Below are 27,557 nucleotides of genomic sequence, written 5' to 3'. Positions count from 1 at the left end.
CCCACATCTCCCTTACACCAGTGAACTGAACCTGTGCTTGAATCGCACCTTTCATTTCCAGAAAGAGAAGAAAACGTGGTTCTCTTGCATCCATTACAATGATTATAATACTTTATATTTGGAAATAACAGAGGAATGAGACAGGTTCTCTCAGACTTCGGATGAAGCTAGCAGCTTCTTGCTTTCCTCAGATGGACTTACCCACCTAACAAGTATAGCAATAAGACCAAAAGCTACACCAACATTTTAGGCAAAGCTCAACCTGGTGGACAGACTCTCACCAATGCTTAATCCAGGTTGTAGGTTTGATCTGGTAAGCAGAATTGTCAGTCAAATTCCTAAAAAGCCAAAGGGTTTAATGTACCTGTAAAGTTAGCATTAGATGAGCTGGAATTCCAAGAATTTCAGGAGGTGCTCAAAAACAAATGTAGCAGTTCATTAAATTCTGAGTTTAGCCATAGTTATTAAATCTAGACCCAAGAGCTGTAGTTCAGGTGCTCATGAAATCTTTTAAAAGCTCAGGTGCTTTTAAAATGAAGTGATGAAGATCATCAAGTATATGACTATATCAAAGATAGTGGAAATGTAAATATTTTATGAAAAGATTTATTAAGTAACAACAAAACTCTTAGAAACCAAGTCCTAGTCAGACTGAACAGAATTAAATGTGCATTGAAATGTGCAGATTATTTGACAAGTCATTGGGTGTACTAAATTATCTTGCTGGAATAACAGGTGAGGAAACACGGTTTTTAGTCTTGTTCATTTACTTTGTTTACTTCCATAGAAGTTGGCTCCTGGAAAAAGTTCACAAAATTAATTGATACATTTGATAGAATTGCCCTTTCCACCAGCACTGTGTGCGTAGACTGTAACTGCAGATGTTACAGAACAATCAGATATTAACATAATTTTTCACATTTTTTTCCTTTACAAATTAGCATTATAGCGATCTCTGTTCTGAAAGTCTCTATAAGCACGTTTCGCATCTGTTTTACTGTGCGGGATTCTTCCAAAAGGTTCCAGATCATTGAAGCAGGCATCAAAAACTTCATCCACAGCTTTTTCTGCTGTTTCTTTGCTAACTTTTCTGACAGCCAGAATGGAACGAATTGCTCTGTCTCGTACACAAGTCTAAAGTGGGAATTAGATAAAGAAAAATCTGTCATTATTAGTATAAATAATTCTTTTCCAGATTTTGTCAAGTATCAACTCCTGCTACATACGCAATAATTTTGTATCACAGAATCACAGAAGGGTCAAACAATGCCTGTAATAAGCATTAAAGTACATTTTTGTTCCATCCTGTGTTAACTATGTGTTTTAGTTTTCCATGTGCAAATAAACCATCTGGTAAGTAAAAGACATTCCTTAGAACAGGAATTAAAATACAATTTGGCATTTGTTGTAGGCATCAAGTATTTTACAACTTGACTTGGACACAAGAGAAAATATGTCAGAAAGAAAGAGACATAAATACCAGTTAGTACTTTTCCAATTGAAATGCTATAAAACATAAAGGAAAGAGTCCTCTACTGGCCTTCATTTTAGTACCTCTCTTTATGGCAACTTTCGCTTACACAGTTTGTCTACTAAAAAGATAAAGAAAGATGTAAACATCCCCAGCTACAAGCTAACTGCCACTCTAACAGGAGTAACTACCTGGGACTCAACCCGTAGTCTTCATTACTATAAAAAAAATTTAATTCCTATAAGACTTAACACACGTGGTTATTTAGAACCCTTGCCATTCTCCTTCCTCCAGTTTTCAAAGACTCTTTAGAGTTTTACTCGCTTATAGCGGGTAAGGTATTCCCAGTACATTTCCTGCAAACCCTGGTTTTTGTTTGGTTCTTATTAACCATCCATTGTAATTGGTGATGATCTACAATATGACTAACTATTCAGGAATTTCACTCCAACAAAAATAGCACAGTGGAAAAAAAAATTTATAATTGATCACTAAAGGTTATTAAATGTTAATTAAGAGAAAGCAGCAAGTCCATGGCACCTACTTCTTTCTCTGATGTTTTCAGCTATGAAGGCCAAGATCAAATAGGTAAAGATGGCTCATAACAAATCAGTAGACTTTAACATCTACAGTCTTTACCTGATGGTGTCCTTTTAATCCAAATTTAAACCTGGCTATTTCATTCATCAGTGTACAGTCTCCACTGAGATTAGCAGCCCGAATCTATTGAGAAAAAAAAAAGCCACATGATCAGAGAAACACATGGAAATACAAAGTCAAAAAAGTTGTAACAAACTTTTGTCTTCAATATCTTTCTGGTGACTGCTGGTAGAGAATATTCCCAGGGCCACTTCTACTTACTAAGTACATATTACCCTTTATATCCACCCTCTCAGCCTCAATGAACTGCATATTACTATAGAATCTGTAAGTTTTTGCAGGGACCAAGTCTCACATATTCCCAAAGCTTAAATGAATGAGCAGAAGAGATCACATGTATATGTATGTGTGTGTATATATATGAACTACTAAAAGAACATGGAAAATAATATTCTCCCCAATCTATATCAGAAGCTGATACAATAGTCAGGTAGAAAGGCAGATACCTTTCAAAGACTACAGCTGCAATACCAACAAGAGCAGTAACCCACCTGCTTTAGGAAAAGACACATTTAAATGAGTACGTATGTTTTAGCTTGTTAACTGTCTTGTCCTGTGCATTCTAATTTCTTTTGTCTGCCAACTGTTCCACACCATACTCCCTCAGTTAGGAAATATAACTAAAACTAGATTTCCTATAATTAAGTACCAGAGTGAGAATAAATGCATGGAAAATATGAAATATAAGAATTACAAAAGCTGGCAATAAAAATTGTAAACACCATATAATAAAATAAGTATCAAAAGACCTGAAGCAAACAAATAATCTCAACAAGAGCAAGAACAAGCACAATCTTGTTTTATATATGTTCTCTAATTTTATGTTTGAGGCTTACATGCTTTATTCTGCACTGTGTAAATACTTAGACAAAAAAAGCCCAAGTAGATGATAGTTAGTAATTCTGAATTATTGTATTGGGTTTACATGGCAAGATGTTGGCAGTGGGGGGCCTGTCAGGGTGGCTTCTGTGAAACAAGACAAGGGGCTGCCCCCATGTCGGACAGAGACAGTTTCAGCTGGCTTTAAAACAGACCCACCACTGGTCAAAGCTGAGCCCATCAGCGGTGCTGGTGGCACCTCTGTGATTATATATTTAAGAAGGATAAAAAACACTACATGGCAGCTGTGAGAGAGAGGAGTGAGAAAAACATGAGAAACAGCCCCACAGACACCAAGGTCGGAGAAGAAGGAGGGGGAGGAGGTACTCCAGACACCAGAGCAGAGATTCCCCTGCCACCTGTGGAGAAGACTATGGTGACACAGGTTGTCTCCCTGCAGCCTGTGAAGGAACACAGCAGAGCAGATATCCACACTGCAGTCCAAGGAAGACCCCACGCCAGAGCAGATGGACATGCCCTGAAAGAAGTTGCAGCTCATGGAGAGCCCACACAGGAGCAGGTTTTCCAGCAGGAACTGTGGCCCACGGAGGACCAATGCTGGAGCAGTCCATTCCTGAAAGACTCTACACTGTGGAAAGGACCCAAGCTGGAGCAGGTCTTGAAGAACAGCAGCCCATGGGAAAGACCCACGTTGGAATAGTTCATGAAGGACTGTATCCCGTGGGAGGGACCTCACACTGGAGCAGGGGAACAGTGTGAGGAGGAAGGAGCAGCAGAGACAGTGTTATGAACTGACTACAGCCCCCATTCTGCATCCCCCTATGCCACTTTGGGGGGAAGGAGATAGAAGAGTCAGGAATGAATGAGCGAAGTTGAGCCCGGGAAGAAGGGGAGGTGGGGGGGAAGTTATTTTTAGTTTTCTTTCTCACTATCCTACTCTGTCATTAATAGGCAATAAATTAAATTAATCTTCCCCAAGTCGAGTGTATTTTGACCATGACAGCAACTGGTGAGTGACCTCCATGTCTTTATCTTGATCCACGAGCTTTTTAATCTTATTTTTCTCCCCTGTCCTACTGAGGAGGGGGAGTCAGAGAATGGCTTGGTGGGTGCCTGGCAGCCAGCCAAGGTCAACCCCCCCCAGTTACACAGAATGGCTTTACTGATACTACATAAGGTTAGTTCATTAAGTTTTATCTATAAAAAGATAAAGATAATATGTGATGGTGAGTCTCTTCCACAGCAAATATGAATTAATGAATTAAAATTCATTTTTATGAAATCTGATTTGTTCTGTACCAAACTCATCATTTTGGTTCCCTCACATACTGTTTATAGGTGAAACCTGTGCACATCTTAAGTCTGGAAACAAATATATTCTCATTAAAAACAAACAAACAACGCACAACCAAGAAAAAAAAACAACAAACAAAAAGCCACTACATTATTTTTATATCATTTTATATATTAAAAAAACCAACGTTAAAAAGCCACCTAATTCACACAGTCACAAGAATGTACTTTCATAATATTAATCATAAGGGTAAGTTTTTCTGTGGTAAAATGACATGGATTACATCAGAAATCAACTAAAAGCACGTGAATACACAAGTCGCGTACACAAGAGCAATCTTTACTAGCCTGCGCTCAGTTTAATTTCACCTCCTAATGCATCAATTTTTAAGGCCTTTCAAGCAGCAAATTCCTAGGTCCTCCGAAATGGACATGGAGTCATAACTAAAGTGTACTAGTAGCAACATCACAATTAATAAAAAAATGTATGTTGTAGGAAAAGTTAGCCAAAACAATCTAAACAAAAATAAGGTTACCGTACTACTGTGATAACTACCCAATATACCAAGATTTGCAGGGGAGAAAAAGAACCCTATAAACATTTGATTAATGTGTGAATGTGTTTTTATCTCTAACTACTCTCATATGGTAATAACCACTTCTTGTTACAGTTACACTCACAGTGATCACATTCTACTTAGCATGACACTGACTTATTAGTATTTGTGAAAACTAAATATTTGTTTTCTGAATGAAATTGTTTAGGTTGACTTGACAGAAAGGACAAAATGTATTAAAAGGATAAAACCAAATGAAGTCTGTATAACTGCATGCCTATTTAAACATGAAGCACGTGTATTTAAACATGAAACATCCCTAATAACCAGCAGTAATTAACATAATGACAATGTTAGAAGCATTTTAACTTACCTCTGAACATGCTAAGTGTTTGACATTTTTAAACCAGTCAACATGTGCACGGCAGTGATCAAAAGCATGAATCAATTCATGTGTGACCACCCGGTTCATATGGGATTGGTGGCGAATGTTGTTCTGACACAGAACAATCTGTAGAAGAAAAGATATAGGTAGTCTTTTCACCAAGTTTCAACATCTCCCTTACTTCTCAGAGACCTAGCACACACCACCTACAGCATTTAGACTCTTTAGATCAGTGTTTTTCAACACTAACAGCCTCATCATTCTGCAATGTACTAGTTCCAATACCATGGAACATCTGTCATTTATCTTGTATTCATGACTTTAACTCAGATATCAGCATTAGTAGATTTAATCCTAGTAAAAGACACTACAAAAAAATTGTAGTCCTTTGAAAGAGGACAATATCCAGTGTCTACCTGAGATGTGGCAGAATCAAAACCTCCGCTGACACAGCCATCACAGTTTTCACAAGAAAAGTGCCGGTCATTGAAGACAGTGCTGAAAGGCCCAAACAAACAAAAGTTATAGGGAAGGACTTGAAAAAGACCAGTAACTCCATATAATAGTGATGTTACTACACAGAACAAGATTAATTAGTTTACATACCAACCAGACTGCTTCATAGCCTCAAGAAGAAGTTGAGCATATGGATCTAGAAAAACATTGCTGCAATCAATTTCTCTAGACAAAAGTTTTGAAAGTCATCTATAATCAAAATAAAAAGACAATCAAGAAAAAAAAAAAGAAAAAGGAAAAGCACTACACATGCAAATTCATAGTTTGCAGTATTTATCCCTAATGCAATGCAACTGGCATCTGTTATAGCTCAGGCTATGTAAAGTGATATAGAATCATTATATAGAATCACAATATATACAAAGGTATTCCAGAATCAAGTCACTTCTGATATTGTTTTATTAGTAGCAGACATAAACAGAGTGGCCTATCACGACCACTGTTTTCAGTAACAGTCACAGTCAACATTACATAGTGAAAAGCGCACAAATGAACCGTGACAAATCCTCTTAAATTTTCAAGAGAAAGAAGTAGAGAAGGACCTTCTGACAGTTAGAAAAGCACACAGACACTTTTGAAATGGTACTTTCTTTGTCTTAACCAAAATCAATGTGTTCATGAAGCAGCAGCCCCATCCCGCCAACTGCTCGGGCCCTGTCCAGCCGCCCCGCGGGGGGACAGCGGCAGCGGAAGGAGAGCAGCTCCCGCCCCGAGACACTGCGGCCCAAGGTCACCACCGCAGTCCGCGGCAGGCCGTACCAACGCGGGACACGGACGTTCCCGGTTCCACCCGAGGCGCTCTCCGCTGGGCCAGGGCCAGGGCCGGGCCCGGGCCCACCGGGGGACGGGGAAGCACTTACTCGTCTCCAGGGTCATCCTCAGCATCAGCTGGCACCTGTTGTGGAAGGTGAAGAGGCTGCGGACCAGGAAGCTCTGCGGCTTCTTGTTCCGGTCCGGGAAGAGCCGGTAGCCGAAGTCATCCTCCTCCTCCTCCCGCCCCTTCTCCTCGGCCACCGGCGACGAGGCAGCCTCCCCTTGCTCCATGGCCGACCCCTGCCCGTCACCGCGCCTGCCGGCCACCGTCCCCGGCGGCGGGGCAAAGGGGAAGAGGCACGGCAGCGCCAATCAGCGGGTCAGCTCCCCGCCACGTGAGGCGGAGGGGGCGTGGCCAGGCAGCGCGGAGGGCCGCGGACCGCGGGCCGTGAGACGAAGCGCGGCGGGGCGCGGGCGCATGCGCTGTCTGCCTCTGCCGCTCCCTCTCCCCCTGCCGCCGCGGGGCCGCCGGGGCGCGGGGTCCGTCCCGCTGCGGGGCCGCGGGGCCGCACTGCATTCTGGGAGGAGGCTCGGCCGCGCGGGGAGGGTGTCCGGCGGCGGCGGTGGCAGAAAGAGGCGGGATCCGGCGCAGGTGAGACCGCGGCGGGACGGGACGGGTGGGGTGTGCGGTGCCTGGCCTGGCCCGGCCCGGCCCGGCCCGGCCCGCGGCGCAGTCGGCCCGGTGCCGCCTCGCCGTGGCCCACAGGCGGCCTGGCCGCGCGGGGTGGGGAGGCGAGGAGGAGCCCACCCTGAAGGGCCTCGTTTCGAACTCCGCGGCGGTGGAGAGACGGGTGTCGAAACTTAAACGGGCTGGCTTTTTCTCGGGGGCCTCCTCGGCATGAGCTGGGGTGACCTGCGGCGCGGCCTCGGGGCCGGCGTGGGGCTCCCTCCCGGGGCGGGCCTGTGGTGCCGCTGGGTGCTAGCCTGCTCCGCTGGCTGTCCGCCAGGCCTCTGGGGTAGGGTGGCTGCTCCCCCGTGGAGTCGCTGGGGCAAGGCAGCCCTCGGGTGTTGGGTGAAACAAAGGCAGGCCCTGGCCTTGAGACTCAAGTGGAACTGTCTTAAAGGGTGTCAGAGCTGTGCTGCAAAGCACCCTGCTGTCAGAGCGTGGATTAAGGTCGTTGCTAAGCTGTGTGCAGCAAGCAGCGTTAGGCTAGTGGGTAACAGGAGCAGGCTTACATTACACGCTTGTGCAACGTGCTTTAGAATGCCAGAAAACAAACAGCTAGATTTAATATCAGATTTTTCACATGTATAAGAACATTATTTTAGTCAGTGATAACAAGAAGGAAAGTTCAACAGATCACAGTGTAGTTTCTTGCATCTTTTGAAATACCTTGTTCTAGCTACTGTTGGCCAGGGTGTACTAGGCTGTATGGAATATTTGGTGTGGCCATGCCCAGGTTTCATGAAGTTAACTAGCTGAATATTGCAGGGACAGTTAAGTATGGGGCAACCGTTGTAGGTGGAAAAAAAATACAAAAAACACCTGAATTGGAAATATGAGGAAAAATACCAATTTTTTGGCTTCACCTAAAGTTTCTTTCTAATTGATTTCAAATAGACCAAATATTTACAAGATTTTAGGGAAAATATATTGCTAAAGAGAAGCATTTTACCATCTATGTATAGGAGGTAACTATGGAGAAGCACAACTGGTGCATCAGGGCATCTACACAGCTGCTTACTCCTGAGGATGAAAAAACACTTCTGCTTTGGTAGCATTAGCTCACTAGTAATCATGCAGTGTGGTTTTTTTATCTTTTGTGAGACTGTTGTCCATAATTATGGACAGCACATTATATTGCAGAAGTCATTAGCTTCATTTGGCCCATAAATTTTTATATTTCTATGCTATTAGGTTATTATCTTACTGGATGTTAAAAATAAAAAAAAAAATCTAATTCTTTTTCTCCCTGAAAAATTTTGTGTGTACTATTTCTATAAATAGCTTGCTTGTCCTTATGTGAGGATTTTAACTGATCCTGAAGCTTTCAGTCAAGAGCTTATAGTTATCAACCATTCATAGCTTTCTTTGTCTAAGTTTAACTAATTCATGATGAACTAAATACAATTGTGATTGTTTTCAAAATATGTTTGTTTCATCCTTTCAGCTTTTTGTGCAATGGACTGTACAAATGTGGGGTTTTTTTCTAAATTGTAATGAAGAATTTTTTTAAGGTCAATTTTTACTCATGACTTGATGTTTCTATGATAAAATGTCTTTCACTTAAGACACTAAAATTAAGACAACAAAATTTATGAAGACTATTAAGTATTAATAATTATTAAACAGTATTTTAGGGACTTGGAGGGCTACAGATGTGTAAAAGAGCACATTCAAAGAATATTCTGGACTTGTAATTCACTAGACTTCATAATAAAACACCTCATGTGTTTACTCGTTCCTGTGCTAAAAATGTGTGCATATTTAAGTGTACTTACTTGTAGGGACCAAAAGTGCTTTTGGGAGTTGGTTTGACAGATGTCTTGTTTCTGTTCAGATACAAGGCAGCATGTATATCTTAATTGGGTTTTTTTAGTTAAAACTGAAATGTTAACCTGTTAAAGTCTTCTACATTCTGTTGTCTGGGAAACACTGCAGAAATTGCTTTAAACTAAGATCACCTTGTTATCACTTTCAGGACTTTCCTTGACTTGTTGGGCCCTTTACCTTACACTTAGCTAGGAAAGCATGATTTGTTTGTTATGATCTACCTTTTTTTATCTGAATGACATGGCTTCCCTCCATTTTTTCAAAGACATTTAAACTGTGTTTCTTCTTAGTCTATTAGTATTTAATGTTCCTACTATGCTATTGGGAAGCCTGTCTTGCATGTAAGTCAAACTTCTTCATTTTGAAGTAGCTAGCTTCCTTCAGTACATGCTCTCAAATTATCTTTCAAAAGTTTTTTCCTTGAAATTTGGCAGATTACAATGAGTGCACCAAATAAAGCGATAGAACTACAGCTGCAAATGAAGCAAAATGCTGAAGAGCTGCAGGATTTTATGAGAGAATTGGAGACCTGGGAAAAAGATATTAAAGAAGTGGATTCTGAACTAAGGAAACAGAGTGGTGTCCCAGAAGAGGTAAAAATCACAAGTACACTGTCATTATTGACTCAGCTATTGATAATGTGATAGTGCTTATAATAATTGCTTTTTGCTTCAGCAAAATTACATGTGTTGACTTAAAATATCTGAATAGAAGGTATGAGCTAACCCTGCTGACTTGTTCCTCATCTGAAGCAGACCAAAGATTCCTTTGTAAACTGTTTCACCAACAGAGCTGTGGGGCAGTAGCATCTGCCGGTGATGGGGCCAGTAAATTTTTAATTAGTTCCAGGTATGTCTAGGAGAATATTTCTGTCTGCAGTATCAGTATTACTTATTTATTGCTGACTTTTAATGTATTGATGTTATTCTTCAGTGATACTCTGCAGAGAGTTGTCTTCTAAAACTTAACTTTGTATCATATATGTAATATTTGCTATTATTGTGTATTAAAAGCTTTATACTTGCTGTCCTTAGTGGTTTTTCAGAATTCCTGAGAACAGCTTGCTGGATGGATTTCTAAAATAAAACTAGCCAGTAGATAGATACTATATCTAGATATAGGTACTATAGATTCTTCAATACAAGTGACTTTCACACATCTGTTTTATAATAAATTACTTATTTCCATATAGAATTTGCCACCAATTCGAAACAAGGCTTTTAAGAAAAAGAAGAAAAGCAAAAGTAAAGTCCCTTCAAAGATAACCACTGAAGAAAACAAGAAAAACAAAATCAAGTCTTACGATTATGAAGCATGGGGAAAACTTGATGTGGTGAGTCAGAATATTTGCTTGTTAACTGAGTCTTGTCCCCAGTTGATTCTGTTTTAAATAAGATTTTGTTATAGTGCTGAGAGTTCAGTCCACAAGTCAGTATCTTACTGTGCTGGGTACTGTATGAACATAGAAAGTAGCTTTCTTCCAAAAGGGTTGTGTGTTTAAAAGTTGGAATATTGAGAAATACTTGAGTTTTCTATTGACTGTGCTCCCATCCAGCAGATTGAATTTGACTTTAAGGAAAAAAAAATGGTTTAACAATAGGTCTATTATAAGGTCATAATTCTAGTAGAATATAAGACTAAATACAGCTGGCGGTATTAGAGGATCGATCTCTCACTTTTGTGTGGATATACTGTGGAATACTCCTTAGTAAAGAGGACTTAAACAGTAGAGATTTTAAAAAACACACTACTAATTCTCCTAAAGTCTTACTTGTATTGTTTTGCATTGTTAAATTATAATTAAGGTAATAGTTTATTTTGTCTGATTTCAGGATAAAATACTTGAAGAACTTGATAAAGAAGATAGTACTCATGATTCTGTATCTCCAGAATCAGACTCTGAAGAAGATGGAATTCGTATAGATGCAGAAAAGGCTCTTGCAGAGAAGGAAAAGGTTATAACATTAAAACATTATAAATGTTTGTTATTTGCAAAGTAGCAATTTAGACATAGGAGCATTTGTAGTTTCTTTTAAAAGATTGTCCACTGAGACCACAATTCTGGTGGAAGAATTGCGTGTTTGGAATTTTTTACGTCTGTTTTCCTGCCCTTTATTCCAAGATAGAAAATTTTCACTCCATTTCTGTTTATTCTCATCACTGGTTGCAGCAAAGCCTGTCAGACTCTGCTTAATTTACGCTTATGATGATTAATGTATTGGTGGCTTTTAGCTTTGAGAAGTTGGATTGCTGTATAGAATTGCCATATGGATCAAACTGGCATTTACCTGAACGCAAGGTCTGAATTCCCCAAACTACATCCCTAAGAATTTAGGATTAGTCCCTTTATGAGGCCAGTACATCTGGGAATGATGGGTGAACTTGTATGTCTTCCTTGCCTTGGTAATGGCAAGTTGGTACCAGTTCAGGTTTACCTTATTTTGCAAGTAGAATACAGCAAGACCTATCTCATGCTTCGTTGTGATGTGAAATAGCTAGGCTAAGTTGTATAGCAACTTCTGTGGTTCTGAGAAACTTCTTTGTTTACAAACAATCACCTAACACCATCTGTCAGTCCATACTTTTCTTCAGTAGAGTTTCTTAGGGTTTGTTTTTTTTTTTTTTTCATTGTCTGCATGGGTGACATCTGTGTTCTTTCTCTGCTGCTGTGGAAATTCCTTGATGAAATTGAGATGTCTTTGACCATTATCGTGGCTGCAGTGAAGCAGTTGAGGGCACAAGAGATAAAAGTTGCGTACCAAAGGAGGCAGAAACGAGAATGTTTACCTTGGAAAGCAAAGATGCCAAATCTAGTTAGTAAAAACTAAAAAAAACCTTCAGTAATTCTCTATGGCAATTTAAGCAGCTATATACGTGCTTATTATAGGTTTCTGGAAATGAGCTAAAGATACGGAAAATCAGTATATAATAAAACCATGTTATTGCATAAATCATGAGAAATATTTAATATGGGATACTTAAAGTATTCTCGTTAAAAGAAATATTTCACAGTAAAGCAGTACTTTTTGAGAAATGTTAAACAAAAATGGTTGAGCATTCTAAAATACAAACTTTGAATTTTTTCACCAAAAATTAGTAATGTGTCTGTCAATGTACACTAATTTGCTAAAAAGACTTTTTTCTATTCACAGGGTAATAACTACTTTAAACAAGGGAACTTTGATGAAGCTATAAAATGCTACACTAGAGGGATGCATTCTGATCCATACAATCCAGTATTGCCCACAAACAGAGCATCGGCTTTTTATAGAATGAAAAAGTAAGACTTGTATTGTTAAAACCGTAACATTTTCTTCTTTAAATGCTACCTTCAGGTTTTTTGTCTGGTTTTCAGTCTTGATTATATTATTTATCATGCTGTGATACAGTCTATGTAAGGCTGCTGTTGCAACCTGATTTGCAGTTTCAAAGTAAAATAGGAGTCACCAGGATAAGGAATCTGATAGTCTCCCTCATGTTTTTTTCCTCTGCTTTCATGCTAGAAGTTCACCATCTTCTGTGTTGTGAAGTGTAAGACTTCAGAAAAAGAAAAAAGAGAAAGTTCACTATCTAATTTGCCTTTCAGATTCAGTGAGCTCTATTTCTAAGGCTTTAATTTGTTTTGGGGGAAGAAAGGGTCCAGGGGAGTTGGTTATTCTTTCTGTTGCAGTAGAGATTGTTGACCTCTGTTTTGCTTTCCTGTTTTGATGTATTCTGGATCGAGAGATCTTTAAGTATTTGTTCTATGCTCCTTCTGAAGCATGTAAGATTTCCACTTTAGAGGCAATCTGTAAAGCTTCAGAGTAAGCTAAATCACTGAAGTTTTGGGTTTTGTTACCTAGGTGTGTCCAAACTAAATCATTCATATTTTTGATAGGTTTTCTGTTGCAGAATCTGACTGCAATTTAGCACTTGCTTTAGATAAAAATTACACAAAGGCTTATGCCAGAAGAGGGGCTGCTCGCTTTGCTTTGAAAAATCTTCAAGGTGCTAAAGAAGGTGGGTCTTTTTAAAATTCTTTCCCTAAAAGACAAACAGTTTGTATGTATATCTGCTTGATTAAAGCTTGTGTGATTTGCTTATTTGGTGTAGGAATTTAATTTTCATTTCCTGTAAACAAATAAATGAAATACTATATTGCATATTCTTCTGGCAAGGTAAAATTCAAGCAGCAAGTCCAAATGATTGCTGCAGGTATTAGTAGTATTAGAATAACTCAGCTTTAAATGTCTTCGAATAATGTGTTCCTTGCAATATCTCAGGCTTCTAGGTAACTACAAAAAAGGGTTATCTCAAAAGAATGCTGTTATATTATACTCTGGTTACTATCCTGTGGTTCCTACCTGAAACATTGTTTTCTGATCTTCTGATAGATTATGAAAAAGTTTTAGAGCTGGATGCAAACAACTTTGAAGCAAAAAATGAACTGAAGAAAATTGACCAGGTAATAAGTTTAATAGGCCCTAACATAAATTAGTACACCCTGTTCAGTTTATATTTGTATCAACTTATATTTATAACAAGAGCTGAATTCAAAATCTCATGTGCTTTTTCTGGTATTTGAAGTTCACTGAGATCAAAATCTGTAATTGAGTTTCTTCTGGATTAACTAGCATGTATGCAGACATCAGTGTAATAGTGGATTGTCAGACTAAGACTGGATGTGTGCACCAACATCTGTGTTTTTTTTAAATATCTTCTCAGATGTTTTTTCTACCTCCTGTGTTAATGTTTTTTGCAGTCATGCTTAGTGTTTTGGTACAAGGTAGTACTACATATAAGAGAACCTGTGTGTTTTCTTGGCTGTAAAGCTGAACTGCTAGTCTGCTTGTAGTCCCACTGATTGCTGTGGTCTGCCAAATCAGAAAGTAGGTTTAAGCCTTGCAGAACATAATACTCTACTGCAAGTGTGATCCCTTTCATGATGGGGAGAGAATGTTGATCATGATGACCTTCGTAAATATAAGGTCACCTGTCATTACTGTGTGAATATGCTTATACCTCTTCAACTGTAGTTTTGAAAGTGCTTGAAAAATTTATTTTCAGAATGAAGACCCAAAGTCTCCAGTAACTGAAGAAATAAATGATTTGTGAATTGAAATATATATAGACAGGTTCCATGGGTCATTTTACATTGTGCTTCAGAAATTACATACCTTTTATTTACCAAGTAATATTCTGTCTCGCAGTCCCTCATAGAAATACATTTTTGAGAACAGTTTAGAATGATCAATTTGCATTCAACTTACAGCACAGGCTCTTCTGTTGAAATGCTTGGCAGATTTTTGCATCATAAAAGTTCAGAATTTATCGTAATTTATGTTATGAAAATGTGTAAGTGGGGGAAATACTTATTGAGGGGAAAAAAATACATCTTTGCAGGCTTTGTCATCAAAAGAAAGTTCAGAACAGAAAGAGTTTGAAGATACAGTCAGACCAGAATTAACAGATGAAGAGAAGAAGTGCATTGAAGATCAGCAGCTCAAGCAGAAGGCTATTACAGAAAAAGATCTGGTAAGTCACAGGTTCTGGTGGAACAGGAGAGAACTAGCGAAGAAAAGTGCTGTGTTGTGCTGTTAGCTATGCGAATGTGTAAATTAAACTTGATACTGTCTTGAACTTCATAAATACAGTGTCATTGATACAGCCTTAATTGTTTCCCGTTTTGGGCTCTATAAGGAGGGGAGGGGGACAGTGAGTTCTGTTTGGACTCTTCTGGAGGAATAATTATACAAGGTAGCTTTTATAGCCCAAATTGTATGTGATAAATTTAAAATATGTAGTGTAAGATATGTGAAACTCAAACTGTATTTTACAAAGATCCTATTTCTCCAGTATTATATGCATCTTTACCCCTGCTTGTCCTAGGGGTAAAGGACTATTTCTTGTGTTTTCAAACCTCTGATTACATGGTGGAAAGCAGTTACAGAAAGGATTTCAGGGAGCGCAGGCAACAGTGACAATAAAAATGTATTTCTGGATACATGGTCTTGACTCGCAGTTGGCTTATTGATTTCTCCCTCTGCCCACTGCTGCAATTAAGAAATAACATTACGAACTAAAACATAATTTTCTTTCTATTCTCTTACCTACCTATTTAACTTCTGACTTTTTATCAATATTCAGGTTTCCTATACTGGTTGTAAGAGGTAATTAGTAGGAAAAGAATGAAAGCATACATTAGGTAGGTAAAAGGAACAAAAGTTTGAAGAGGCCACAGAAAAGAAATTTCAGTCTAGTTCAATACTTCATTGGCAGCAGAGTTGACTCACTGTGGGCCTGTTCCTGGCAACATGGATCCTGTCAAGTCTGAAATGTGGCCTTTGCTTTTTTGCCAGTGAGCAGAGCAGTAGCGGAGAAGGTAACACATGGCTTTATATTAGTATTGAGAAGCAAAAGATAATTTTAGTCTCTTGGAAACAAACAAAAAAAGTAATGTAATTTTGTTTGATGGAGCATTAATTAGAAAATAACATCAACATTTGGGCCCAAGTAATATTTGAGGATAAGTTTCATAGATGTAGCAGGATAAAGAAGGATTTGTGCAGTGCAGAAAGTTGTCTTGAAAGGGGAATTGTAAAGGTTCAGCTTGTGTTTAAATTCAGGAGGTACAGGGTGGCTTATCCTGCTTATCAAGAGTAAAGAAAAATCACAAGTTATAGACTTGTAAGTCTGCACCTAAACTATGCGTGTAGCAATTTTTTTTAATCCTTGAAGTACTAGAAAAAAAATTAAGATATTTCTTGTGGTCTGCCTCCAAGCTTAGAGATGCAGAAGTATGCCATAAATGCCTGCTCTGATGTGTTCTTTGTGATCCATCTTCTTGATATTGTGACCCTGTCTACTAAAAAGGATGAGAGAAACTCATTGCACTAGATCTTTCTCAATGCTATTTTTTTCTAATCTAAATATTACAGGGTAATGGTTATTTCAAAGAAGGAAAGTATGAGGCTGCAATAGAATGTTATACCCGTGGTATAGCAGCAGATGGCACCAATGCGCTTCTGCCAGCTAACAGAGCCATGGCCTATCTAAAGATTGAAAAGTAAGTAGGATTGCGTGTGCTATACTGTTTCTTTCTTTGTTGTGAACTAGACGGAAGAATGATCCAGTACATTTTCACTCAAGCTCAGTTACTGTCACTCCTAATTCTTTCTAGAATTCAGTATAGAATAAATCGTGTTGAAAACAGAAAGGGAGAGAAAACAACTCTATGTGTGATCTTACAATGCATTTCATAGGAAAGAAGTTCTGAGAGAATAAATAGCATCAGTATGAAATTGTAGTTTCTAAAGTTTGATCTTCATTCTTTCATGTGTAAAATTCTAGATATTCATCTCTCTCAGAGGACCTGCCCAAAGCTTTATGCCTTTTTTGACTATAAAACCCAGTCAGCTACTAAATGTTGCACTGTAAAAAGAAGTGGATTGTAACTTCTGACTTCAAAGGGAATGGATGGAGCTTTTTCTGGAAATTGTCATCTTTTAAAATATTTTTCTTTAACTCTGCTAATGGAGACATGTATGTGTAGTTAGTTTATTTTTAATTAAGCTTTATTCAAATAGTCCAGTAACAGTAGGAAATGCATGCTTTCTAGCAATTGAGAGCCATTCCATATGACCACTTTTGAAGTCTGATTTTTTTTTTTTTTTTTTTGATTCCCTGATGGTATGGTAGTTTAAACCTTTTTAAACTGGTAGCATGAGAAGCAGAGAGCTGAGCATTGTGTTGGTCATCTGTTCTAACATGATGTGGCTGGCTATCTGTAGAGACAAAATACATTGATCTCAGATTATGAGATTGTATAATAGGTTGCACAGGTAGTGTTTCTGACACAACATTTGTAATTTAGTACTGAAGCCATAGAGGACATCATAATGCAAATAATGTTCTCGGAGAATCAGAGGAAGTGATACTTTAATTGAACGACCAAGCAAGAAAATCTATTCTGTATGATCGACCCAGTATATCGTGGTTCTTTACATTTCAAAGAGGACCCAAACATAAAATGCAACAGAAGCTCATTAGTATTCTTATAATCCTGTAGAACTGATACAAACTGCAAAAAAAAAAAAAAATACTGTTTCCATAAACTTAACGATAGATTGAAGGAGGAGAAGAGGAATGAATGAAAATACTTTAATAATCTGGGGAATTACAGGCCTGTCAGTCTGACCTTGGTGCTGGGGAAGGTTATGGAGCAGATCATCTTGAGTGCCGTCATGTGGCATGTACAGGACAACCAGGTGATCAGTCCCAGTCAGCATGGGTTCATGAAAGGCAGGTCCTGCTTGACTAAAGTGATCTCCTTCTATGACAAGATGACCCGCTTAGTGGATGAGGGAAAGGCTGTGGAAGTTGTCTACCTGCACTTTAGTAAAGCCTTTGACACTGTCTCCCACAGCATTCTCCTAGAGAAGCTGGCTGCTCATGGCTTGGATGAGCGTACTCTTCACTGGGTAAAGAACTGGCTGGCTGGCCGTTCCCAAAGACTTGTGGTGAATGGAGTTAAATCCAGTTGGCGGCCAGTCACAAGTGGTGTTCCCCAGGGCTCACTACTGGGGCCAGTTCTGTTTAATATCTTTATCAATGATCTGGACAAAGGGATCGAGTGCACCCTCAGTAAGTTTGCAGGTGACACCAAGTTGTGCGGGAGTGTTGATCTGCTTGAGGGTAGGAAGGCTCTGCAGAGGGATCTGGACAGGCTGGATCGATGGGCCAAGGCCAGTTGTATGAGATTTAACAAGGCCAAGTGCCGGGTCCTGCACTTGGGTCACAACAACCCCATGCAACGCTACAGGCTTGGGGAAGAGTGGCTGGAAAGCTGCCCAGCAGAAAAGGACCTGGGGGGGTTGGTCAACAGCCACCTGAATATGAGCTGACGGTGTGCCCAGGTGGCCAAGAAAGCCAATGGCATCCTGGCTTGTATCAAAAATAGTGTGGCCAGCAGGACTAGGGAAGTGATCGTCCCCCTGTACTTGGCACTGGTGAGGCCACCCCTCGAATACTGTGTTCAGTTTTGGGCCCCTCGCTACAAGAAGGGCATTGAGGTGCTGGAGCGTGTCCAGAGAAGGGCAACGAAGCTGGTGAAGGGCCTAGAGCACAAGTCTTTTGAGGAGTGGCTGAGGGAACTGGGGTTGTTTAGCCTGGAGGAAAGGAGGCTGAGGGGAGACCTTATTGCTCTCTACAACTACCTGAAAGGAGGTTGTAGAGAGGTGGGGGTCGGTCTCTTCTCCCAGGTAACAAGTGATAGGACAAGAGGAAATGGCCTCAAGTTGCACCGGGGGAGGTTTAGATTGGATATTAGGAAACATTTCTTCACCAAAAGGGTTGTCAGGCATTGGAACAGGCTGCCCAGGGGAAGTGGTTGACTCGCCATCCCTGGAGGTATTTAAAAGATGTGTAGATGTGGTGCTTAGGGCCATGGTTTAGTGGTGGACTTGGCAGTGTTAGGTTAATGGTTGGACTTGATGATCTTAAAGGTCTTTTCCAACCTGTACGATTCTATGATTCTGTTCTATGATTCTAATATGCACATAGTGAAATCATGATCTAATATAACTAAATATAACGGGGATGAGGAAACTTGATCTTACAGTGAAGCAAATGACTTTAGTGCAAGGATATGCTGACTTCTCATTCTGAAATAGTTAAGGACAAGTCACAGAAATTCAGATGTAGAGAAATTTCTTCTCGTATATGCTTGCGTGTCCTTTCTTTTTTGTTGTTGTTGTTCGTAGTATTTCTTGGTTTGGTTTTCAGAAGTACAAAGCTATGATGCTGACTTTCATTTTAAGGCTATTTAATGTTTAAAGTGGACTGTGGTCTGACAGGCTTTAAGCATTTCTTCTCACATATGAAGTGAATTTCTCTGTGATGATAAAAAGAGAGTTAGCAGTGTGTCATGAGATACCAAAAGATTTGGCTGAAATTTCAAGGTGCTGAGAAATCATATTTTATATGTTTACTCTTATTTTACGTTTTAGCTCAGTGGTGTGTATTTATATGTATATAGGTAATTAAGACCTGTCTTCGTATTTTAATTATTTTGGGTAGCTCTGTCTTTTTAGTTGAAACAGATTATTAATTTTGTACTACTCTTTTGCTGAGATATGAAGAGGCAGAAAATGACTGTACGCAAGCTCTGCTTTTGGATGCCTCTTATTCTAAAGCCTTTGCCAGAAGAGGAGCTGCCAGAGTTGCTCTTGGAAAGCTAAAAGAAGCTATGCAAGGTACGACTTTGAATTAGCCTAAGCGTGATAGGTAAGAGATGAGTATAAGGACATCCTGATTTTTTTATCTTCTAATAGCAATGAAATCAATTGCTCACTAATTGAAGTTGTCAGTGCAAAAGTTAAGAATGGTGGGGTTTTGTTGTGTTTCATTGAATATGTATAAAACCTTTTGTGTTGGTATCCACGTGATCGGAAGACAGTTGCATGTGAAATTACAACTATTGTTGGTTATGATAAGTAGTAAGAAGTAGTTTGAAAAATGTTTAAAACTAGGTCATGATATAAGCATTTTGATGACTTACCTGCCTTTAATTATTTTAGAGCTGTGAAAGGAAAACAGAAGGTTTAAAAATTTGCCAGGAGTACTTTGTACCTTGAAATGTCTACAGTTTTCGTATGTTGTTTTTCACTCAGATTTTGAAGCTGTTCTGAAGTTGGAACCTGGAAATAAACAAGCAATAAATGAACTTACTAAAATAAGGAATGTATGTATACTTGTGGCTTTTTTTTTTCCATAAGCCTGTAGTAATAGAGTATTTTCATTCTTTATTATGTAATTTTTAACATCTTACAATTATTCCTCAAACTTTTGATCTTTTGGACAACTTACCTTTTTTTTTTCAGGAATTAGCTGAGAAAGAACAGTGGACTCATCAAGAATATCCTGCAGTACTGATAAAAGAAACAGAAATAAAAAATATAGTGAAACTGATTGATAATCCATTATACCTGAAATCAACAGTAAGTTGTTTTTTGTGAGTTGCTTTCTAAAATGATGGGAAAAGTAGAGCTTAAAATTAAAATCCACTTCTTGTTTATTTATGTAGACTAACTCCTGATAGATACATCTTGCCTGTGGAAAGCCCAAAATTTACAGAATTACTCTTTTGATATTTTTTCAAGAGCATTTTCAGCATTTCCATGTGTGTGTGTAACAGTAGCCATGGTGTAAGCATTCAGCCTACAGTACCACGCACAAGAAACACCATGTATGCATGTATCTATATTATTAAATGGAGAGGCAACCCCACAACCCTCTCCTGGGTCCATAGCTAACATTGCAGTTGAGAGTAAAGGGGAGGCAGTTGAGCCTCCATGTTTGATTGCAGACTTGAGAAAGCTCTGGGTAAACTTCCCTTCTTTTCATCTGCTGTTCACAGTTTCTATAGCAGCTGTAGTGGTCACAAGACATGTTGCCTACCCATGTCATATGCTGCTGTCACTTAGGGCTACTGCAAGAGCCTTGAGCCTTGAGCCACATAAACTGTAGAATATCTAGATATTGGTTTTCAAGAAGCAATAGTTTTGGACTGTGAATTATCCATGTTTATAGTCAGATTAATGAGTTACATATTACTCCCTGTATTATCATATTTTGTCATATCAGCTTCCTTTATGTATTAGGCTTCCCCTTTTAGTACATTTAATCTTCGTACATTCAGAAGCGTGTTGTGTAAATACAAAGCATGAGCATGCTTTGTATGGAGTACTGTAGTGTTCTGCTCTTGATGATTTTAAAATGTTTGTTTACCCCCATTAAATATATAATTAAGATGGATAGTTTTAGTAGAAAATGTGTGATTATTTTGATCCTTTTGGGGGGGGTAGTAATATATCCTATCTATAACCAGATGCAATATTTTTAGAAACCTAAATGAATTTGTTGTGAAGTAGCTGAAATACTATAGACACTTATATTCTGTTTTCAGTTTGGCTGCTAAATTAAGTGGAGATACTACGTTGATTGTTTTTTCCTTGTTATTCTGTTAAGGTAGAACAAGTATAGATTGAGCATATGTGCGTTTAGTACTGCCCAAGGATTGCAGAGAGAACTGTAATTTTGTTTCATATTCATCAGGCAGCCTCCCAGTCTTAGCACAAAGATGAGATGGTATATTGTCAAAGCAAACCGTGTATTGTCTGTCAATACACCAACAAGACAGGCTTTTTTGTGCATGATTTAAAGCAGTTTGCAAACTGCTGTGAAGACTTACGATGGGATTGTGTTAGAGTTGGACAGAGAAATCTGCCATTTCTAGAAGTCTAAATTGTTGAGTATGTTTAATTGTGTGTATTTGCATGTCTATTTCTAGAGCAATATACACTATGTTCATGTTCAGCAAATGAAACTCCAAAGTAAAAGGTGATGAATTTTTTTCTTTTTTTTTTTTTCCTCCCCCACTAAATGGTGCTTCCTTGTAAGACCTGAGAAGGTGGTGCTAGGTGATGGTCAAAAATAATGGTGATCATGCAGAGATTAAACAAGCTGAAGCATTTTACTTAGCATGTCCTCTAGTGGTGGAATTAATTACCTTATGATGTATATAACTTGGTCAATCAGCAGGGTTGAGTTACAGATATTTATCATCTCAAAATTTTAAGTTGAGGGTCAAGGCCTATGTTGCTGGATACTTAATTTGTTTAGCTAAATTACAAAGCTTAACCAGGTCATTGGTCAAAATACATGCTAGTCCTTGCCCATTCAGCCTTAGTAGAGGGAAAAAAAAGACCTAAATTTTTTTTTTTTTAATTTATTGCTGGGAAAACAGTGCAGATTCTGAGATCGTCTAGAGTAAGGGTACACTGGTTTATGACAGTAAAGCAATAAAATGATCGTATAAGGCTTCCCATAGAATGTCATGGTTTCCTTTTTTGACATTATCTCTGTCGACAGTATCTTCCATGTGCACCACCGCAGATGAAACTGGTTATTGTGAGATTATTTAAAATTAAACACAGCTGTTTATCTGGGGCCTGTATATACACTGATGTTGAGGCTACACACGACATGAGGTATGTCTTCTGTTTAGAAGCCTTTGCGAAGAATAGCCATTGAAGAAATTGATGATGACGCACCAAATAGTGATTTGCCCAGCACTGCTTCTTTAGTCAATAACTGGAGGAATTCAATGAGTGTTGAAACAACAGAGAATCTAGATCAGGATGATCCATTGACTACAATGGACACTCCAAAAGCAAAGCACTTGAAAATAGAAGTCAGTGATACATCACCATTACAGTAAGTATAAAAATTCTGATTCTCTTTTTAAAAGGTAAATGTAGCTGAAATGTAATCTTCATTTTTCAGATTTCTACATGTGATGAGGTATTGAACATATTTTGGAAAATTTGAATTAAAAAGAAAATATTTAGAGAAACTGCAGTTCTTACACATCTGCCTCTTTCATCATGTAGTGGTTGAGACAAGTATGATCTGTTTAGTGTCAGGTGGAAAACTAGTCTTGTTTTTACATTCGAAATATAAAGAAATTAATAATATTTTCCTGTATGCCATACTCTCTTCCTTGTGTACTTCATCTTCCCTAGCTGTGATTTTTATTTGTAATGTTTTAGAGTAGATTCTGAGTATTCTGAATATTTCAAATATTCTTTGCACACCAGTTGTGTGAAAGAAAAGGAGCAGATGAGAGTGTCACCACTCTTTCCTATGCTGAGCAGGCAGCTGATAACTTCAGGCTTGCTCAGACTTCCCAAGTTCCACTGTGTTAGCTAGGCAAACTCAAGTCTGGCTGCCTGAAACTACACTAAAATACAGAAGCTGCTATCCCTGCTAAGTGTTGGAACTCTACTTGTTGTCTGCTTAGGAAAGCTCTGTATGCATCAGCATCATCTCATTGTGTTGATGGTAGATACTTTTTATGGAATTCTGATTGAAGAATTTCTATGAGAAACACCATCCCGCACCCACCTTTTCCAGCTCAGTCAGATGGATTTACTGTGAAGTGTTGAAGAAAAAACTATATTTCTTAATCATTTTATAACTTCTGAAAAATAAATGGACTTAACTGACAAATTATAGGACAAAAAATAGCTCCACTGTAATCAGTGTTGAAAACAGTTTATTCATTTGACATGGTTATTGTTTTGCATCATGAAATTGCAGAAAATGTAATTATTTTTTTTTGCAGCTGCGTATGGTAGAAATCCGTACCATAAAATACAGTTATTTCCAGAAACAAAATAGAGAAAGGCTGAGTATATTTAAGTATTTACAGATGTGTTTTTTTTAGAAAAGGTGACTCAAGTGTAAAGCTTCCATAATTTGAAGGGGGTTTTTTTAGATACCTGCGTGAACTAAAATACATTATTTTTAAAAACTTTGATAGTATTTTATATTTTTAAGGAATTAAAAGATCACTAGTTAGGTCTCAGTGCAGGATTTCCTTAAGTGTTTTCTTGATTATGTGTTTCAAAATCTCTCTGCAGGCTTCCTGCTAGTGTGAAAGGAATTTCATCGGTGTTGCATCCATCTTTCCCTGTGAACAAACAGAGAGAAAAAGAAATCAAAAGGTCACTTAGATGTGCTTCTCCAGTCCCCGCCATTCCTGCAAATTCTTTCCAGCTTGAGTCTGACTTCAGGAAGTTGAAAGACTGCCCAGAAAATATGTACTTGTACCTGAAGGTAAGAAACATAGTATTGATTGACAGTGCTTGGACAATTTCTTCAAATGGCATCGAAGACACAGCACAAACTTAGGTGGAAAGGGTAGCTATGTTTAGAGTGTCTTAACCATGTGCAATAGTCCCTTTCTTTAATTGCCTTCACATAATACTAAGTAGTTTGATCCACATTTGAGTATTTCTCCTCTTGTGCCTGACTCTTCACTTGCCTCACTTTGAGTGCAGTCTCTGCGTAATCTGTCTCTTCTTTCAAACCTAGGCCCTGATTCTGTAAACACTTAAATACATGAGTAACCATGTTAAATTCTAATTTTTCAAATGAATGCTTCTAGGATAATTAGACATAGCAGCATTCTTATCTCTTTAAACTGAAGAAATGCTTGAAACACATCAGTCTACTTAATGTGTACTTCTGCTTTTATATATATTTTTGCAAAAAAATTGCTTAGAATCCTTTTTAAAAAACATAGCAATCATCATCACAAAAAACAAACCCCAAAACTAATGTTCAAAGTCAAATAGTACAAGCTTTTTTCCTTTTTTTGCTTTCATGCACTTCAGCATTGTCCAAGACATCCTAAAAACTAATTTCTAATTCTCATGACTCAACTGTATTTTTTTGCCTAAAAATAACACTTTTCTAATTTTTCCAAAGCAAATAGAGCCTTCGCTTTATCCGAAACTGTTCCAGAAATCCTTAGATCCAGACTTGTTTAACCAGATACTGAAAATTCTACATGATTTCTACATTGAGTAAGTTTAACTCCTCCTTTGTTTTACATTGCTTATTGCTATTCTGGTTTTTGGTTTTAGGGGTTTTTTTTGGTTTTTTTTCTCCCTACCCCCCCACCTTGGGCTTACAAAATTATTTCCAGCATGCAGCATTACATGAGCACGATGCAATAAATGGAATGATTCAATTGTTCCTTCTTAAGAAATTAAACATATCTTGAAAAATCAGATAGAAAAGAAGTAAAGAAATAAATAGCCTTTACGGTATGTTATTGAATTCAGTTCTGCTAAATAGAATCGGAAACTGAATGTTAGACTGTATGAAATAATTTTTGTTCATATTACTGTGTACATTCTGTTATCACATATAATTGCAGGATATTAGCTTTCTATATTAACTCTCTAAAGCTGAGAAATACAGAGGGTTTCATCTTTGTGCAGTGCTTACTGTGATGCATTCCAACTTTTATTTTTAATTACCTGCTAGCATTTTACAGTAGCCTGTAGTAAGGCTACTGCAACTTCTGATAGGTAGAAGTTCTGATAAGACAGGACCTGACAATTATTTTTGAAATTTCTATTCACACTACCATTTGACTCTTAAAGTTCATTTTGCCTGTCAGGCAATGTGGTGCTTCTCTGAATTACTGTGCCTGAGAGCACACACTCAGAATGTTTTTAGGGTGTTGTTTTATGGACAAAAGCAAACATAAATGAATGTCAGCCTTTCCCTTAGTTTATTTAAAAGTAAATATCCATCATGTGGGTGAAACATGACATCTTAAGAGGTATGGTCATACATTTGGTGGTATGACATACAAAGGCTAGGAAGTTGAAATTGCTTGCGGTAAGGTAAAAGACGTTTCTTCTGGAGGGAGACAGGACAAGTTATGAAAGAGAAGTACTATTTGTTACTAGTATTTGTAACAAAGACAGTGCCTGTTTACTGTTGACCAGAAGAATGTAAAATTAACACAATCTAGGAATTTTCTGTATGGATAAAAATGATGGCAACTGTCATGTGTTGCTTTTTGCTGAGCTTCATGTGACCACAGATGCTACTTCCCCTCACACACCGCAATATGTATAAAAATGGTGAAGTTATGGCAAGGTGTAAGCATTAAATCATACAATAGCTATTCTGTACATGAACAGCAGTCAGTTTGCATGAGTCTAGGTTATATTTCTTCAGTCTTGCTCTTATCAGAAGGATACTTGCATAACGATTTCTGGATATTGACTTTTTGCTTTGTGGGTGGAATAATGAACAAGAAAGATGAGAAAAGCAGGGAATATGAGAGAGACAGAGAAGGGAGTTCCATTGGTCCTTTAATTTCTTGTTTCTGAAGTCTTTAAAATTGCTTGCAGCTACTGAATCTTTCTAATCAACAGTAGTTAGTTTTATATTTCTAATAATCTTCTTCAGGAAAGAGGAGCCATCACTCATCCTTGAAATCCTCCAGAGGCTATCGGAATTAAAAAGATTTGATATGGCAGTAATGTTTATGTCAGGCTCAGAGAAAAAAAGTAAGTAATTCAGTAGTGTCTTTTTAGACTTAATTTGTGATATTGTAGAATCCAGCAAGAAATGTGTAAAATTTAGTGCTATTCTTGTTGTTTAATCCGAGTAATAATCAGTTAAGGTTAGTTAGTTGTCTAGCTTTTTGATTGTTTTAGAAATTAATATGAATGTCATGTAATTTTTCTTAGTCTTTTGATTCCTTATTAATTGAAAACTACAGCTAAATCTTTTTGTTTTTATCAGTAATACTACTGCATTTTAGTCTGATTAAGCTTCACTAGCATTTCAATTTGTAGCTGGTAATGTTACAAATTTATGAATTTGTATGAAATCTTATATCTGACATGCAAGGTATCCAAATTACGCATTTTCCACAATTTACGACCATTTCTTGGCAATCCTGACTTTACTGTTGCTAAAAAGAATGCAAACGTCTCTAAACCACTCAGCCTGTTTGTCTTTGTCCTGTCCTTGAGGCATCACTTAGATTAGTTTGCAATTCAGGTTGACATTGGCTTGAGTGCATGGTTTATAAAAGTGTGGGGTTTTTGCCTCAGACATCTTCTTTATTTAGCACACCAGACAGACTATGTAACAGTGAGACACTTACAAGCAAAACATTTCTCTGGGACCAAATAATATCAAATTGACTATCTACAGCTGAGTTTCACTAATAACCATTATACTTTCAAAATTTTGATATGTGAATCTCCTTAAAATAAAATTGCTTGTTTGACTTACTGAAGTGCAAGTAAATTCCACTTATGAATTGCATTCACACCTTTAACCTGATGTAAGTTTTATCTGCCATCTGGCATTAACTTTTATCTTCTGCATTTGATGGCATAGTGCCACGATAGTAAACAAAATAAAAGCTGTCTGTTCATGTTGTCAGGATTATATACCTGTTTAAGGAAATGTTGTTAGGCAGCTCGTGGGCATGAAAACAAAGTGAGAGCTTCCCTTTGCTACTTTTTTCATCCTCTCAGTAGTTCTAAAAATTTACTCGTATTTCAGATATGTAATCCAACCCTTACTCTCACTGAGGAAAGAGTTGGACTAATTTACCTTAAGACTGTGAATCACAAAAATAACAGTTTATGTTGGGATTTTCTTTTACAGTTACACAGGTATTGTTCAATCATGTGAACCACATGGGATTGAAAGATACTTCTGTTGAAGAATTGGAGAAGAAATATGGCATTTTCTCTTAGTGAGATGTCTGACATGTAAATTTCTGTTTCCACATTTCTTTCATGTGAAATCAGCTGAAGAAGCCTATAAAGACTGGAATTTTGTTGCTTTTGTATAAGTAATGAAACTCTTAAACTTGGTTTAGCCAAATGGCAAGTGCCTGAAGAGGTAATTATCTAGTTCTGCAGGTACATTTGCTTTCCAGCACCTGAAACAATACAGATCTACATTGTCTTCAGTGGAATCTACCTGCCTAAGAAACAATTGGGCAGATTGGCATTCAGGATTTGGACTGTAGATAGAGATCTTTATGAAAAGGAAAAAAAAGATATTTATAAACATGTCTTTGGTAAGAATCAAATGGTGTATATTACAAATGTGCATGTTTTTTATTTTAGAAAATAAACTGAATGTTGAATTGAA

At 38.0% G+C, this 27,557-nt stretch overlaps 2 protein-coding genes across 6 annotated transcripts; one reads left to right on the top strand and one right to left on the bottom strand.

Annotated features, from left to right (window-relative positions):
- Nucleotides 1-594: 594 nt before the first annotated feature.
- ATP23 (ATP23 metallopeptidase and ATP synthase assembly factor homolog) lies at nucleotides 595-6,766 on the bottom strand. Of its 2 annotated transcripts, none has more exons than XM_072862570.1 (6): nucleotides 6,583-6,766; nucleotides 5,813-5,858; nucleotides 5,623-5,704; nucleotides 5,195-5,332; nucleotides 2,111-2,194; nucleotides 595-1,134 (listed from the first exon to the last, which is right to left on the bottom strand). In XM_072862570.1, exons 1-6 carry the CDS (start codon nucleotides 6,764-6,766, stop codon nucleotides 931-933), a joined length of 738 nt encoding a protein of 245 aa, XP_072718671.1. In that variant the 3' UTR covers nucleotides 595-930. The 2 variants fall into 2 exon arrangements, with proteins under 2 accessions (XP_072718671.1, XP_072718679.1); XM_072862578.1 differs by having other exon boundaries at nucleotides 5,813-5,911; nucleotides 6,583-6,720.
- RPAP3 (RNA polymerase II associated protein 3) lies at nucleotides 6,762-27,557 on the top strand. 4 transcript variants are annotated; one of them, XM_072862525.1, is made up of 18 exons: nucleotides 6,858-7,127; nucleotides 9,464-9,622; nucleotides 10,222-10,362; nucleotides 10,862-10,984; nucleotides 11,723-11,842; nucleotides 12,182-12,309; nucleotides 12,907-13,028; nucleotides 13,403-13,473; nucleotides 14,412-14,543; nucleotides 15,947-16,074; nucleotides 19,140-19,261; nucleotides 19,679-19,749; nucleotides 19,889-20,005; nucleotides 22,075-22,283; nucleotides 23,492-23,687; nucleotides 24,342-24,439; nucleotides 25,845-25,945; nucleotides 27,063-27,557. In XM_072862525.1, exons 1-18 carry the CDS (start codon nucleotides 6,954-6,956, stop codon nucleotides 27,152-27,154), a joined length of 2,304 nt encoding a protein of 767 aa, XP_072718626.1. In that variant the 5' UTR covers nucleotides 6,858-6,953; the 3' UTR covers nucleotides 27,155-27,557. The 4 variants fall into 4 exon arrangements, with proteins under 4 accessions (XP_072718647.1, XP_072718656.1, XP_072718626.1 ...); XM_072862535.1 differs by lacking the exon at nucleotides 11,723-11,842 and having other exon boundaries at nucleotides 6,864-7,127; XM_072862546.1 differs by lacking the exons at nucleotides 22,075-22,283; nucleotides 23,492-23,687; nucleotides 24,342-24,439; nucleotides 25,845-25,945; nucleotides 27,063-27,557 and adding exons at nucleotides 21,358-21,407; nucleotides 21,939-21,981 and having other exon boundaries at nucleotides 6,762-7,127.

Source organism: Ciconia boyciana, chromosome 1 (assembly GCF_034638445.1).
Source record: "Ciconia boyciana chromosome 1, ASM3463844v1, whole genome shotgun sequence".
NCBI classification, from domain to species: Eukaryota; Metazoa; Chordata; class Aves; order Ciconiiformes; family Ciconiidae; genus Ciconia; species Ciconia boyciana.
This window is presented reverse-complemented; position numbering and strand designations above follow the sequence as displayed.

Bases quoted from the DNA above. Each gene is read 5' to 3' on its own strand.
- ATP23 (XM_072862570.1), bottom strand. From the start codon at position 6,766: ATGGAGCAAGGGGAGGCTGCCTCGTCGCCGGTGGCCGAGGAGAAGGGG. The intron at 5,333-5,622 runs GTAGACACTGGA...TTTCTTCTACAG, and splicing joins TTGATTCTGCCACATCTCAG to ATTGTTCTGTGTCAGAACAA. The intron at 2,195-5,194 runs GTAAGTTAAAAT...TTTTCTCAATAG, and splicing joins AACACTTAGCATGTTCAGAG to ATTCGGGCTGCTAATCTCAG.
- RPAP3 (XM_072862525.1), top strand. From the start codon at position 6,954: ATGCGCTGTCTGCCTCTGCCGCTCCCTCTCCCCCTGCCGCCGCGGGGC. The intron at 13,029-13,402 runs GTGGGTCTTTTT...ATCTTCTGATAG, and splicing joins TCTTCAAGGTGCTAAAGAAG to ATTATGAAAAAGTTTTAGAG. The intron at 13,474-14,411 runs GTAATAAGTTTA...ACATCTTTGCAG, and splicing joins AACTGAAGAAAATTGACCAG to GCTTTGTCATCAAAAGAAAG.